The sequence below is a fragment of the Sipha flava genome, unplaced genomic scaffold (genome assembly GCF_003268045.1).
Source record: "Sipha flava isolate LNK unplaced genomic scaffold, YSA_version1 79_pilon_pilon, whole genome shotgun sequence".
Lineage (NCBI taxonomy): Eukaryota > Metazoa > Arthropoda > Insecta > Hemiptera > Aphididae > Sipha > Sipha flava.
Window position 1 is genome coordinate 1,659,498 of NW_020273620.1, and position 14,155 is coordinate 1,673,652.

Genomic DNA, 14,155 nt, shown 5'->3' on the forward strand with positions numbered 1-14,155 from the left:
TAGAGAGCTTAGCGTCCCACACCCCCCTATAAAGTTTTGTTTTATTCTTAATTTAACATTATTAGTACACAATCTCAACAAAAATATTTTAACTTTAAACACATATTTATTAGAAATTAGTATAAATTATGAATATATACTATTAATAGGGTATATAATTAATAACTTTCAATAAAATATGTATAATTATCTTAAACACCATATGAATACATTAAACAAAACAATTCTTTTATTTTATAAAAATTATATTTTAAATAAAAACTATCATTTAGATTTGTATAATATGTAATGTTTATATTTCTAAGTAATAGATACGGTTTCTGAACGTATATACAGGTACAGATATAAAATATTTATTAGTTTTTTACTGCAGTAATAATATAATTTACTGTAGTAGTAATCGGTGGCTTTCGCATTCTGCAGTGGTGCTGAATTTTTGTATTACTTCATCCTTGTCTATTAAAAATGATATTTCACGTTCTATTCGCAAGATTTCAAGACTGTTTAATCTTGACTGTCCCATTGTGGTTCAGATAAATTGAGACGGCAACGGCGGAGTTCAATAAATGTTGGATTCCCTCCGATAAAACACCTAAAATACATCACTGCACTAAAGTGATCGACGTAAATGATAATAAAAATAAGTGTTGATTTATTTCAAAGTTAACCAATTTGGTAAGCTCTTCACATCGTTTTGACTACCTACATTACTATAATATTTATAATGTAAATATAAGTTTGGTAAAAATTATTATGTTTATACATTTAATTTTTGTTCTACAGGTCCAAGAGCATTTTGAATTTCTAAAATATCCTAAATAATTTTTTTAAATACGCCATTTATATATATATATATTTACTCCTGAACACCTAATCAAGTGTAGTTAAAAACCCATGAAGAAAATATTCCGTTCGTGTCCTATAAAACTTTAAATTTTCATTAAATTTTAATGAAATAATTATTATATCACGGAAAAGTATGAATTACTAGGCTTTATTTTAATAAATATATATAAATATAGTTACGACACTATTTAATGAGTTATTTATTTAACGTTTTAACACTTTTAACACTCGTAAAACTGTACGTAAATTAATAAAATATTTCAATATTTGACTATAGTATGCCTGTTCTATAGTTGTTATTTATATTTTGATATAATTATTTACTATGAATCTACTAATGAAAAATTATTATTTATGAAACATTGCTTTTAGAATAAACATAAATAAAAATACTAATAAAAAAATATTATTATATTATGATGCCAATATAGTTTATCGAGTAATTTATAACAAAAGTAATTACTTTTATTTTTATTAGTAGCAGTAATGAATATTATTACTACTTATATCTATACCTATTGGATATACTCACTATTGTAAAATTGTTATTAATAGTAGTCGTGAGTTTAATACTTAACTTGTTTACGCTATTTAACCTATGAAATCATGAACCAGAGGCGTGTCTACATAGGAAAGGACCTGGGTTGTTCCGTAAGTATACTATAGTTCCTAACTAATATAATTTTTATACGAAAATTGAAACTATACACGTCATATTGTCTTTTAAAATGTGAACACTCACGATGAAAGGATAAATAACAATAATTAACAAATGATTAATAGATACACAAAGAAAAAAGTAAATCCAGTATTACTATAAAAAACACATTGCATATTTCGTGAATTATTATTCTATATTGATACTGATTTTAATTGAAATTACCATGTATGATTTGCGAATTTTCTGTTAAATATATTAACATTACCAATTATTTTAAGTTAGTACCTATAGTCTCAGAAATATCGAAGGATCCCAAAGACCCCGGAGCACTATACCACTTTGCCCTATGATAGCTATGCCACTGTCGTGAACCTACTTACTTCACGCGCAAACATCTCCAATAAAATCATAAAATATAGTATAAGCATTCCACAAGGTATTATTTGAAATTGATTAATTATAATTGAATATTAATTTTAAGTATGTAGCTCATGATTTTAGGTATTGAACATTGTATCGTATATGAATATGTATACAATATAATCATCATAAGTACATACTCGTATTATATGTATATAGTAAAACCTCGATTGTCCGTTTTTCCCATTTTTTTTTTTTTTCATCACAATTTCATCTGTCAACTTTTGTTATAAGCAGTTGCACTTGCATGAGAGAAAGGTTCAAAGGTTATAACCTACTTCGAAATGTCTTCCTTTATCAACGTTTTACTATACATTTATATAGGGTTGAACAAAATTAATCCCTACAGAAAATTATTAATAGCACAACCCCCCTCACTGTAAAAAATCCTGTGTTCGCAGTAGTCAATATAATCAGTAGGTTATACATCATCCACCATCATAATCACATTTATTTGTATCTATAGACAGGGGTTTAACTTTGGAGGGAGAGGCAGACAATAGCAAATGCCCTACATTTTAAAAAGTCGGCAATTCTTTGCCCGATGATCTCTTAAATCGGTAAATTTGTATTTTGTGCAAAAAATCAGATAATATTCTCTTATAAATACATATTATTATTTTATAAATACAGATTATTAAAATATTGGAAACACAAGGTCCTCGTATGATGACAATCGTTATTATGCATTAAACTTCCATGGAAATCCTATATAATTCTATACGTATTTATATAAATGGATATACAGTAAAACCTCGATAAAACGGAACTTCGGTAAGACGGAAACCCCGTTAACACAGAAAAATATCATGGTCCCAAGTGATTCCGTCTTATCAAGGTTTTACCGTACAACAAATTTTTAGATGATTTAAGTTTCCCTGCCATTTGAACAGCGGAAATGACGCCCCTATCTATAGATAAATTGCATCGTGTTTCGTGCAACAAATCATAATTTATATTATACCATTATGTAGGAATGAGTTGAATCAGTGAATCGACTCTGAAATCTCCAAACTCTTTTGTCTGTCTCTGAATCAAATCTCAAATGTCAATTCTCGAACTTCGGGATTTGGAGACTCAAGTTGACTCGCAATTCCATAGTCCATTGTTCACTTGAATCGTAATCGGCCTATCGCAACCTCATTACAAATGTATTCAAATTAATATAGCAAAAATGAAGTTGACATTTTCATCAGCTAAAGCTTTGCTTGAAGTTTTATTTGAAGTTTTGAACACGGACATATTTTGAAATCGGACTTGGGAACGACTGTAGATGTACTGCCAAGTTCATTATCAGAAAATTAGTAGACACCATATTATATAAATATGACACCATATTTTATAATTATAGTAGATGTATAAGCAATATAAATGCTTGGACGTAAGAAAATAAATAATATTATGGTCATTGATCATGGGCGCAAATAGTGTTTGCAAATGAGATTTGAGGAGCTTATACAGTATACAATGTAGATTTAATTGGTTTTATTTTTTGGGGCTAAGACCTCTAGCCCCGTCCAACCTTATTTGCACCTATATCAACGGTACTGTTAATGTGTGGAGACAAAATGCACTGAATAATATTGTGTTAATGCTTGTTAATAGTTGTCGAAGACAAATGGTTCTCGGCAAGAATAATAAAAGTGAGAATTATGTATAATAATATACATAATTATTAAATATTTGTTATAATTTTATTGAATACCTTTGAGTGTGTTCATTTCCGTACGGTAGGTGTTTAAGTGATTTAATTACAGTTTCACTTTGATTACGCGTGCGATAAACATGCAATATTTTTAATAGACAAGAAAAACCGTTAAAATATGTCGACTAGTAATCAGCTACGCTTTTTGACGATTGTTTTGACTAATCTTGATTAGAAAATACCGTTGACCGTCGGGAAAGTATCATCCGTCATCGACACGATGCCATCAAATCATGTAATACCATCCACACAGCATAGATATATTTATCCAATATTTAATAAATATTTAAAAATGATCAATGTAATATTTGATAAATGTTCAATGTCCATTGGTTATACATTTTCAAACATTCAATTAAGTATTAGTCATTTATACAATCTTAAATTATCATTAATTTTTACTTCTTGTTTTCGAATATTAATAAATTGTTATAAAATGTTAAATCAAATACAAATATATTTAATGTTCAAGACCCCCCCCCTCAAAAAAAAAAACATCAATTTTAGGTCCTTCGTGTTTATTTAAAAATTTAACATATACGCATAAATTGCGTTTTTAATTTTTTTCAATTAGATTTTTCTTGCAATAAAAATGTTATAAGTATAACATATTCTATTCATATATATTTAAACTACATCACCACTTGTTCGTAAAATCATAATTTCCATCCAACTTCTAAGAATATTAGTAGCAATTATAAGCTTACTGATATTTTTGGCGAGTGAATATGAATATAATAGTAAATCTACGAAAATGTTCGAGTGTTCGACCTTTGACGGAAATGTAACTTATCTGAGATGAGAATTTCACAAAAATATACCCATAAATGTTGATGATATTATTTCTGAATTTGCAAAAACAAAACAAAGAAGATTATACTTTATGGTTTAATTTAAAAATTTTATTTATTAATTAAGTTCTAGATTTTAATTAATAATTTACTTTCATTAGGTATTCTGTATTTGTGTAGGTATTATCTTTTTGTCCTTTCGAAAAAATTACCCCCCCCCCCTCATCCAATTTGATTTGTAGATCCGCGTCTCTCGATGTTGCATATAATTTTTATATATTAACAGTGCTCGACTTGGCAAAATTAAAGAAGGGGGACTCTATTTACTTTAAAAAAAAGAACATCCCCAAAACTGGCTGAGCGTTATGATTATAGCGTAATAATAGTAGGGAAACGCCAATATTTCTGAAAATTAGTTGGGGTACTCCGCCCCCTGCGTCCTCCCTTAAGTCGAGCACTGTTTTAATATAATATTAAGTATTTCAATTCTAATCATATTGTTTTGATCGTTACGATTGACAAAACGATTGCCGTGTTGGGCACGGTTATCACTGAGTAATTTTGCTCACGTGATCCGTTATCACACAACGGCGTCCTATTAATCTCCCTCGGTGCGTCTCACACGAGTCTCGTGTTCGTTACCCAACAGCGTTCTGTGTTTTCGTTGTCAACCCCTTAACGTACGAGTCCATCGACTACTTCTTCGGTCGACGTTTTCCGCCATTTTTTTTTGTACTTCATAACAGCTGCGGGCGACAACCGGACGGATCGCTTTGCTGTTGTACGTATTGCACATCCATTGCTGTTGTGTGTTCAACGTTCCGCTCAAACATGGACAACATGACCGTTGCCAACGGCGTGGTAAGTTTTTGCAAGTTATCCTTTATTTGTATTCACATTCTGCTCGTGCACACTGCAAAACGATCACGACTCGAATCCGTTCATCGAACGCGACATGTGTTGGTCGGCGAAACAAAGACGAATATCCGTACGTTCACTAAGGCCAGGAGCTGTTTTGTTATGTTTTAACGACTTGGGCGGAAAGTTTTATTTGACGTGACGGCACGTTGTAACATCCGTGTAAATCTATAAGTTCTATTTACTGTGAATATTGTCTACTCATCAAACAGTTGTAGAAGTTAATGATTTACATGCTTAAACTAGGCTTAATTGCTACGTTAATCTAAACTACCTTATCAATAAGAAAAAAATGGAAACCAAGACTATTTTAATTTAAAATAATGTTTAACTTAAATTAATACTTGTATATATATGACTTAATGTACAGTCTTAGATATGACAACAATTAGAGTTTAATATAAATTTTTTTCTCAGGGAGCTGCAGAACTGTCAGCGGGTGCAAGTTTACTTTCAAGACCTGCCGATGAATACGGAAATGATGTAAGCATTGATCGTTATTTAAATTATAGATCATTTTGATATCATTCATGTATTTGTGTTTTTAGGGAAAAGTCGAAATGATGTGGGCCATTAAAGCTTATGAACATGCCGAAATATATTTTAATGTAAGTAAACAGAAAATTGTTTAATAACCTAAATGTTAACAAAGCATTTGTAGTGATGGATTATTAAAATTACTCTTTATCATAATAATATAACATGTATTATCTTACCAAATATATGACAAATTTTTTTGTGTAAATATTAAATACTTCACTCTTTTTCGATTGTTAACTAACATTATTTTTTAATTGCCTCTTTCTATACTTGAAATTACGGCATTCGTGTAGCAGGTGATTTACGGCCTTTTTTTAGGTGTATCAGGTGATCTATTGTATTATTATCTATTATTATACGCACATTATCGTAGACCGTAGTGGGACAGTATTGCGATAACGATTAATGACATAATATAACTATGAGTCATTAGCAATGTTGCTGGGTAGGTTAGTTACAAATTGTTCGTTGGTCTGAATTTTATTAAATGTTTACTGTAATAGAAATTATAATTATATTTGGCTAATTATTTTTTATTTTTATGTTTGACGAATATTAGTATGATATGACATACTCGTAATAAAAAGTACAATGGGTTTTATACTATTAAAATGTAGATCACTTGTCCTGAATTCACAGATCACCTGCTATATGAATGCCAAAACTACTTACTCTACTTGAAACCATAAACATTTTTTTTTACTTGGGGTATATCTATATGATGAATGCTGTTCAATTTGTTTTAATTTAATGAAAACATGACTGTAATACTAAATATTTTGTTATATATTATATTATTTTTTTTATTTTTATTTCAGTTAATATGTTCAGTTGATCCGAAATTGTTAAGACTGACTCCACATGATGATAAGATTTACAAAGAATTTAGACGATTATTTCCCGACCTACAAATAGAAGTTCTGAATGAAGATGATATTAAAAACGACGCTTTTAAAATTGTAAGATTTTTACATCTTATATTATGTTATATAATTATCTGTACTTTTATGGCCAATTTTTTTTTAATAACACTAAAAAAAAAAAAGGTAGATAACAATAATATTGTATGTTCTTTATATGTTAGCCATTGAATTTTTCTGTGAGTTTTACACTAAAGTCAAATGTTTCATATATATATTATTCAGTTTGTGATCTTACATTAATTAAGTTTTGCAATACTCAAATAAAAACATTTTTTTTTATTCAGAAATGGAGAAGATTCTGCGAGCTTTATAAAAATATGGAAAACTACAACTTTGGTACTTTAATCAGAAAGGACGTACATGGAGATTACACTGAGAGCAACAGTTTTATTGTTATTAGAATACAGTTTTATGCCATTGAACTTGCAAGAAATAGAGAGGGATTAAATGACATTCATTTCATAAACAATATTTATGATAAAGAAGACTTTGAACCATAAATATTAAACCATTAATGTAATATTTCCTTTCTTTACGGTTATGTATAACAATAATATTGGAGAAATAATAAATTTAAAATGTTTTTATATTTCACCACAGTACACAAACAAGTTTTTAATTAATTGTATTTTTATAATTTAGTTTTACGTCCGACATTATATTAAATTTAACCTACATTCAGTTTCATCAAATACTTCTAAGTTAGGTTAGTTAGTTAATACTTCTAATTATTATACATCTAAGCTATTAATTAAATGTTATCCTACAGGGTCTAAGTTAGAGATTATTACTCAATTAATTGATATAAGATATTATTTGCCAAGTTAAACCAATTAACTATTAGTTTTTTTTTCTTTAATATTGTGAGTACCTACACTTTGTACAACATGTATTGGTTGAAATTTTACATACAAACAATATCAATAACCTAACTTATGTTACTTTAAAATTTTGTAGTTATAACTATAATTATTTGTAAAGGAATCAATGCAGTCATAAAGTTAAAATAAAAGGATAATGTCAAGTAATCAAAAAAATTAGTATGTAAGAAAAAAAATTCAACCTTTTGTATTTATTTAAATATTTATAACACCTGCAAATAAAATAAATATTAATCATATTATTAATCAAATCATAGCTAGAGTAAAATAATAAAAATAAAATGTTTAAAAGCGTTTTTTGATCTAAGTTACAATTATATTAAATAGGACTTTCATTAACATAAACAATTAGGTTTTAGCAAACCATAAATTGCATTCAGTTGTTAATTAATATATTAATTTAAATATATTAATCAATATATTCTTCTAAAATTAAAAATATAAACATAAAAATAGTAATTTAAATAAAAGTTTATGAGTTTCACATTAACATATAGATATAACTAGAAAGTGGTTAAATATAATTATATTTAAACATTTCATTAACTTCTATATTGAATCTTAAAGGTTATTACTAATGTTTAAAATAGTTAACACGAGCAAAAAATATTTAAATTATTTTTAATTGAATACTTGAAGCTAGATCATATAATAATTGATAACTTCAACAAAAACCTTCAATTTTAAATCTAATCAAAAATAAATTATAAATTTGAGAGAAAAATGTGGAATGTAAAACTCTAAAAATATATATAAACATAAGTGACTAGCTAATGGTAATAATAACAACTTGGTAAGGTAGCGTTAAATAACAGAAAAATTAAAATTAAACAACGAAAGGATGGCCTTAAAGAGATCTGGAAATATTTATAAAATAATTTTGAAATAATTTAAGAGATCTGTGCAATTGTTTAGTAGCTGAATGACCAAGATCCCATTTGTCCAATGCAATGACCTAAAAATATAAAGTACAAAATCATCATTCACTTCTGGTTATGGTTTAAAATAATGCAAATATATTAATTATAAAAGATCTTAGTTGATAAATTAAATTAATAGTATTTTATAAGAAAAAATATAAAAAGCAATAGTGATATAAAGCACACAAAAAAGGTATTAAATATTAAAATCATATGCTGTTATTTAAAAGCAAATTTTAATTTAATTTAATGTAACTGTAGATATTATTGTTACATAATTAAAAAAACAAATTTATGTTTAAGCATAGAAACACAAAACTAAAAAAAAAAAAAATTAACAACTAGAGTTGAAAATTATTTTCCAATACAAAGCGTATTCAAATATTCTCATTTAACACAAGCTGCTGTAGACTAGTAGCATAAGTTAGTAAGGTAACAATTTACTATAAACATAAATTCAAATAAATTCCACAAATTCAATATAGTTAACAACATTACCGTTCTGCTTTATAGACCATCAATGAAAATTATTTACTTATAATACCTAAATCTAAAGTGCCAAAGTACATGATTATTACGCTTAATTGATGGTCGGTTACAAATGGAAAAACTAAAATTAGGAACTTACTTCATCCTATTATTGTAGGTTACATTGATAAAAAGTCTACATAATCATGCATAGTATTGAATATATATGAATGAATCATTTTAGTCTGTAAAGTTCTTTTAATGCTGAATACATGCTATAAATGAATGAAAAAAAATATCCACTGCTATTTTAAACAAACATACCATCTTCATCAAATGTTGCTAGTGTTAACTTATTCAGTTTATTACATAATCTGGATTGTGGTTCGCTTCGGTACAAATGTGCTAAGGGTATTTGAGAACCTAAAAAAAAAATACACAACAACAATAATCAATCAATCATATTTTTGTATGAGCCATTAAATTACCGTCTCCAACAGAAATATGTTCGAAACCACCAGTTCTGTCCACATCATCATATTCGTTCATGGCTAATTTATGTCTGAAGTCTTCAACAAAACAAGCGATTAATGCATCGATCATGACAGCCTAAAAATTAGAATTTTACATTTTGGTTCACGATTCAAATTTGACATTTTGATACAAAAGCAAAATTAATTATTTACTTGTTTGGAAAAAACTTGCAAAATTTTTGAAACTCTTGTTCCATTTTCCAACAAAAGAAACTGTAGAAATATGCATGGCAAACAATGTTCATTGTCTTCTTGGGATGGTTTTGCAAATTCCCATGAAAAATCTTGATACTTCAGGCCTAGCAATAAGCTCTAAAACAAATCCATGAACTCAGTAATTAGCCAATTTAATTTTTTTAAATATATAATTGTATTTACATTTTCAACACAATCTAAGATATAAACTCCTTCAGTATTGACTGCAACATAGATAGGTACATCTTTATGGTTAATTAGGGACATAAGTCCTCGTACTGGTTGTTCAATTTGGCCATGAAAGAAAGCACACCTAAAAATATTTGCATCATTATTAATATAACACCACTTAAAATCTAATAGTTAATAATTATACTAAAGTAAAATTAACTTAGGGGAAAAATTGATAATTGCAATGTAATTTAATAAAAATTCTGGAATATTTAAATTTAATATATACATAAATTATTCAATTTTTCCATTATTAAAAATCAAAGTTTTAATATTAAATATTTTATGATATATGGTAAATGTTACCCATAAAATGGCAGCATGTAACAACATTCCAAATATTTATGATAAAGTTTGCGGTCAGAACCAGTAATTTGTATATGTTTCAAATGATCTGCAAGACGAGAATGTGGTGTACTTTTTCGATCAAGATTTAACCACGTTGACCAGCTTTTATATAAGTGTGAGGGTAAAAATTTTTCTCGGTTATTTCTATAAAGGAATTTGAATATAAAATGAAAAACTCTTATAACACAAATACAATAAAAATCAATTTTATTACCTAAAAAAACTTGACGTGTATTGTTGTAAATTATTCGGGCCTAGTTCTATCCGACATTGTAAACTGGCCAACATTAAACAGTGATTAACTTCAACTGGATACCGACCTTGTAATACATTATATTTAGCTTCGGCATATAACAGCTCAATAATTTTTTGGTCCCTGTAAATAAGTTATTAAAATATAAAATATTTATATTTTTAACAGTCAATATACATACTTAATTTTTTCTTCGTCTTTTCTTGGAAAAAATACATTTCTCTGAAAACTCAAAATGGGTTCCTTGAATATAACTTTTTTTGTTCGAATACAATATTTTTCTTCAAGTGAACCCCATTTTTGATAAATAGTTAATAATTTATGATAAGGTTTTAATTGGACTTCTAAAAAAAAATTATAACAATACATTTTATTTAACTCGTATGGTGAAATAATTATGGTTTAAAAATTACCTAAAACATTTGATTTCATCCAAATTGTAAATATATTTTTAGCTGCTCTAGATAATCCTAAATTTTTTGGCTGTATAATAATGTCAACAAGATCCGATACCGTAGTTGTATTAGCATCTTCTATATCCATGTGTAATACTACATCAGCCATGGTGTAAATATAAACTCCTAGTGCTATAAAAAAACAAAATAAAATCAAAAACTATTGTAAACATTTGACTATAAATATTAAATTAATTAGAAAATAAATTGGCTATATTTTGCCATTATTAAATTTTTAAAAAAAACATTCCAAATTAAATTCCACAGCTTTTCAAATTCTTTAAAAAAAAAAGAAAATTATTTGCAAATCTAAAGACAAATATTTTGGAAATGAAATAGTTATATAGAGAATATAACTGTATTGCATAAAATAACATGTACTAAAAGCCACTTGCTCACTAACTTGCATGTACTGAAGCAGCCTGACTGAATGAATATGAGTAAACAAGAAGTTACCAAAAAAAAAAAAAATGCTATACACGACCAGCGGCGGATTGGCTAAACATTTCGACGCGGGAAATTACCATATAACCGGCCCACCATCCAATAATAATAATTTTCCATAAGTCTCATAAATTCATGGATAAAATGCTCGTAGAACTGTTTACATCATGTTTACACTAAGTTTTTATCACAATCATACAGTTAAATACAATATACTAAAATAAATTATTTCTATAAAATAATTTTTAATCCAAGTACATCGGCCCAGTGTTATAATACGACTATTGGCCTACCAGGAACTTTCCCAGAATCCTGGTGGGCCAATCCACCGCTGTACACGACAACTAATTCAGTGTTTCTGACATTATAACATAGCACATTTTCATTATGCAGTGGACAATGCTTATGAATAACAGTGGTTTTGTGACAATACTAACGTCTCTTTTTGGGCTTGGGCGCCGTCTGGAACGCGAGCGGAGCACTAATGATGGGCTTCAGACACGGTTGTATGTGCTCAGTGCGGGAATGACTGTGCGATCGCTTGTGCTCCAATGACCGTTTCAGTTCTTTCCTGCGCATCGTGCTGGACGACTCAGTCCGGACAGCCCTTGTGTGCGGCCAGTTTCGATTTTGAGGAAAGTCGCTACAACAAACGAAGCCAATGAGTTACAAGAATGTACTTTCAATGCTATCGCGTCTCACCTATACTCATCCGGTGGCCGAATGAACTGTTGTCTGTTTCGAGGATATTCGACGGGAACGATCGTTATATATTTGTTGTCCAGTTCCATGACCGCTCGAACGCTTCTGCTTACGGTGGACCGATCTACCCTCGGCTTTTATACGAAGAAGAATTCCTAAGTAAAACAGTTTACGTACAACGAGAGCCTCGCGCAATCAGCGCAGTTACACATATTATCGATTCGATATTTGTCATGATAACAACAATATGAGCGAAAAAGTAGACGGACGAAAATCTGCGAACAACTCTGCTGATAACGGACGAATTGATAACATGAAAAGTGAAAAATGCTTTCGCTCTGGGTTCGCTATTCAAATCGTCTTTGTGCATATGCAATCGACTATTATCGCGTATATTTTTTAGTGCGGACCGCAAGAGAGAACAATCAAAATCATTTAACTCCCGGCCCATAAATGTCGTTTCACGTTTCATGTCGTCCGCCTGTACACTCACTTGAAACGAACGATATGAAACAAGATTCGACTTGGATATAGATCATTTTAACTAGTTAAAACCAGAATTGACTCAAAGGATTTGTGAAAAATAGTTCTGACAGACTATGGTTCTATTACGGATTATTTTTATATGATAACTAACAATAAAAATCTAAAACATTACAAATTCTTAATTTCTGTTCAACAACATTTTAGCAAAAGTACATGTTACTATCTCGGAAATATTACATTGAAATCTGGCTGAAGATATTTCATAGGCGAAATTTGGGAGAGGGGGTGTTTGGGTGTGCCTAGAACCCCCAAATTTGTTCTTGTTTATTTAAATTTTAATAGTCATTGTGTATAAAAAAAAACAATTTTTTATATGTAATTTTTAATTTATATTTAAAAATAATATTATTATTTAAAAAACTAATTATGTGGTATTGCAACGAAAAATTAGTGTGTGTAGACAGGTAAGACGTTATATAAAATCATAGTGAACATTTTAGATTTAGATTATTTTATTCATTTGTAAATACCGTAGCAACACCCATTCGGCGAGAACATTGCTGGACGCATTTTTAGTGTGACAAAATATATTAGTCAATACTCTGTGTCCTTAAGACAAACCCCAATCCACTATTGCCACTATTTTATAATTATATTTATAACATTGTCAAATGTTTTCAAATTGCTATTTGATTGTATTATTCGTCTGCATAAGTGTACAGTGCGTACTGCCAGGGTGGCAGAGTCCATTCATTAACGATCAACCACTCGAACAGTCTTTCACTCCATAACACTAACATTTATGCCGTATAATCGTGAACATGTGAATTCGTAAGTTTATTTGAAAGAATCATTTGAATTATTTTGTTTTATAAGTCATTTAGTCATAGTCCATACACTGATAAACTCATAACAAAATGTTTTCAATGTTTGAAAAATATAAATATAACAAAAAAACAACCAATTGTGAACCTAATGGAGAAATATCTGCATCTACCAGTAAGTAAAATTCTATAAAATCTTTTAACTAAAATTAAAGTTTTCACTTTGTTGTGTGTCTCTATGATACTCACAAAATCATTTTACACTTTTAATATTATTTTTATGTTTTTTTAATTCTAATGACTAATAGGTACTTTTAGTATTACTTCTGAATCTCACAAACCACTATAAAGTAACTAAACAATTATTAAAAATATACTGTGAGGCTATGATCATATTTGAATTTTGCTACAATGCACGTATGATTTCAGGATTTATTAAATATTGGGATTAAATCGTAAATGGCTAAAATGATTGTAGTAAAAAACTTTGAAAACAGTAAACGAAAAATTTGATATTGAAGATATAAGAAAATCTATTGAAAAATATGTATTTCCTAATCTTTACAAATTATTACAAGTACTATATATTTGGACAAGACAATTTTTTTGCA

General features: G+C 28.5%; 2 protein-coding genes across 2 annotated transcripts; one reads left to right on the forward strand and one right to left on the reverse strand.

Moving 5' to 3' along the window:
* The first annotated feature begins 5,003 nt into the window (after positions 1–5,003).
* LOC112692962 (protein PBDC1) lies at positions 5,004–7,338 on the forward strand. The gene is made up of 5 exons (XM_025567804.1): positions 5,004–5,284; positions 5,759–5,824; positions 5,890–5,949; positions 6,700–6,840; positions 7,089–7,338. Exons 1-5 carry the CDS (start codon positions 5,255–5,257, stop codon positions 7,302–7,304), a joined length of 513 nt encoding a protein of 170 aa, XP_025423589.1. The 5' UTR covers positions 5,004–5,254; the 3' UTR covers positions 7,305–7,338.
* Positions 7,339–8,431: 1,093 nt separating this feature from the next.
* Positions 8,432–12,499, reverse strand: LOC112692941 (FERM domain-containing protein 8). Its single transcript, XM_025567763.1, has 11 exons — positions 12,235–12,499; positions 11,970–12,175; positions 11,047–11,220; positions 10,815–10,977; positions 10,595–10,756; positions 10,339–10,524; positions 9,985–10,114; positions 9,760–9,918; positions 9,562–9,682; positions 9,398–9,496; positions 8,432–8,640 (listed from the first exon to the last, which is right to left on the reverse strand). Exons 1-11 carry the CDS (start codon positions 12,321–12,323, stop codon positions 8,597–8,599), a joined length of 1,533 nt encoding a protein of 510 aa, XP_025423548.1. The 5' UTR covers positions 12,324–12,499; the 3' UTR covers positions 8,432–8,596.
* Positions 12,500–14,155: the final 1,656 nt, after the last annotated feature.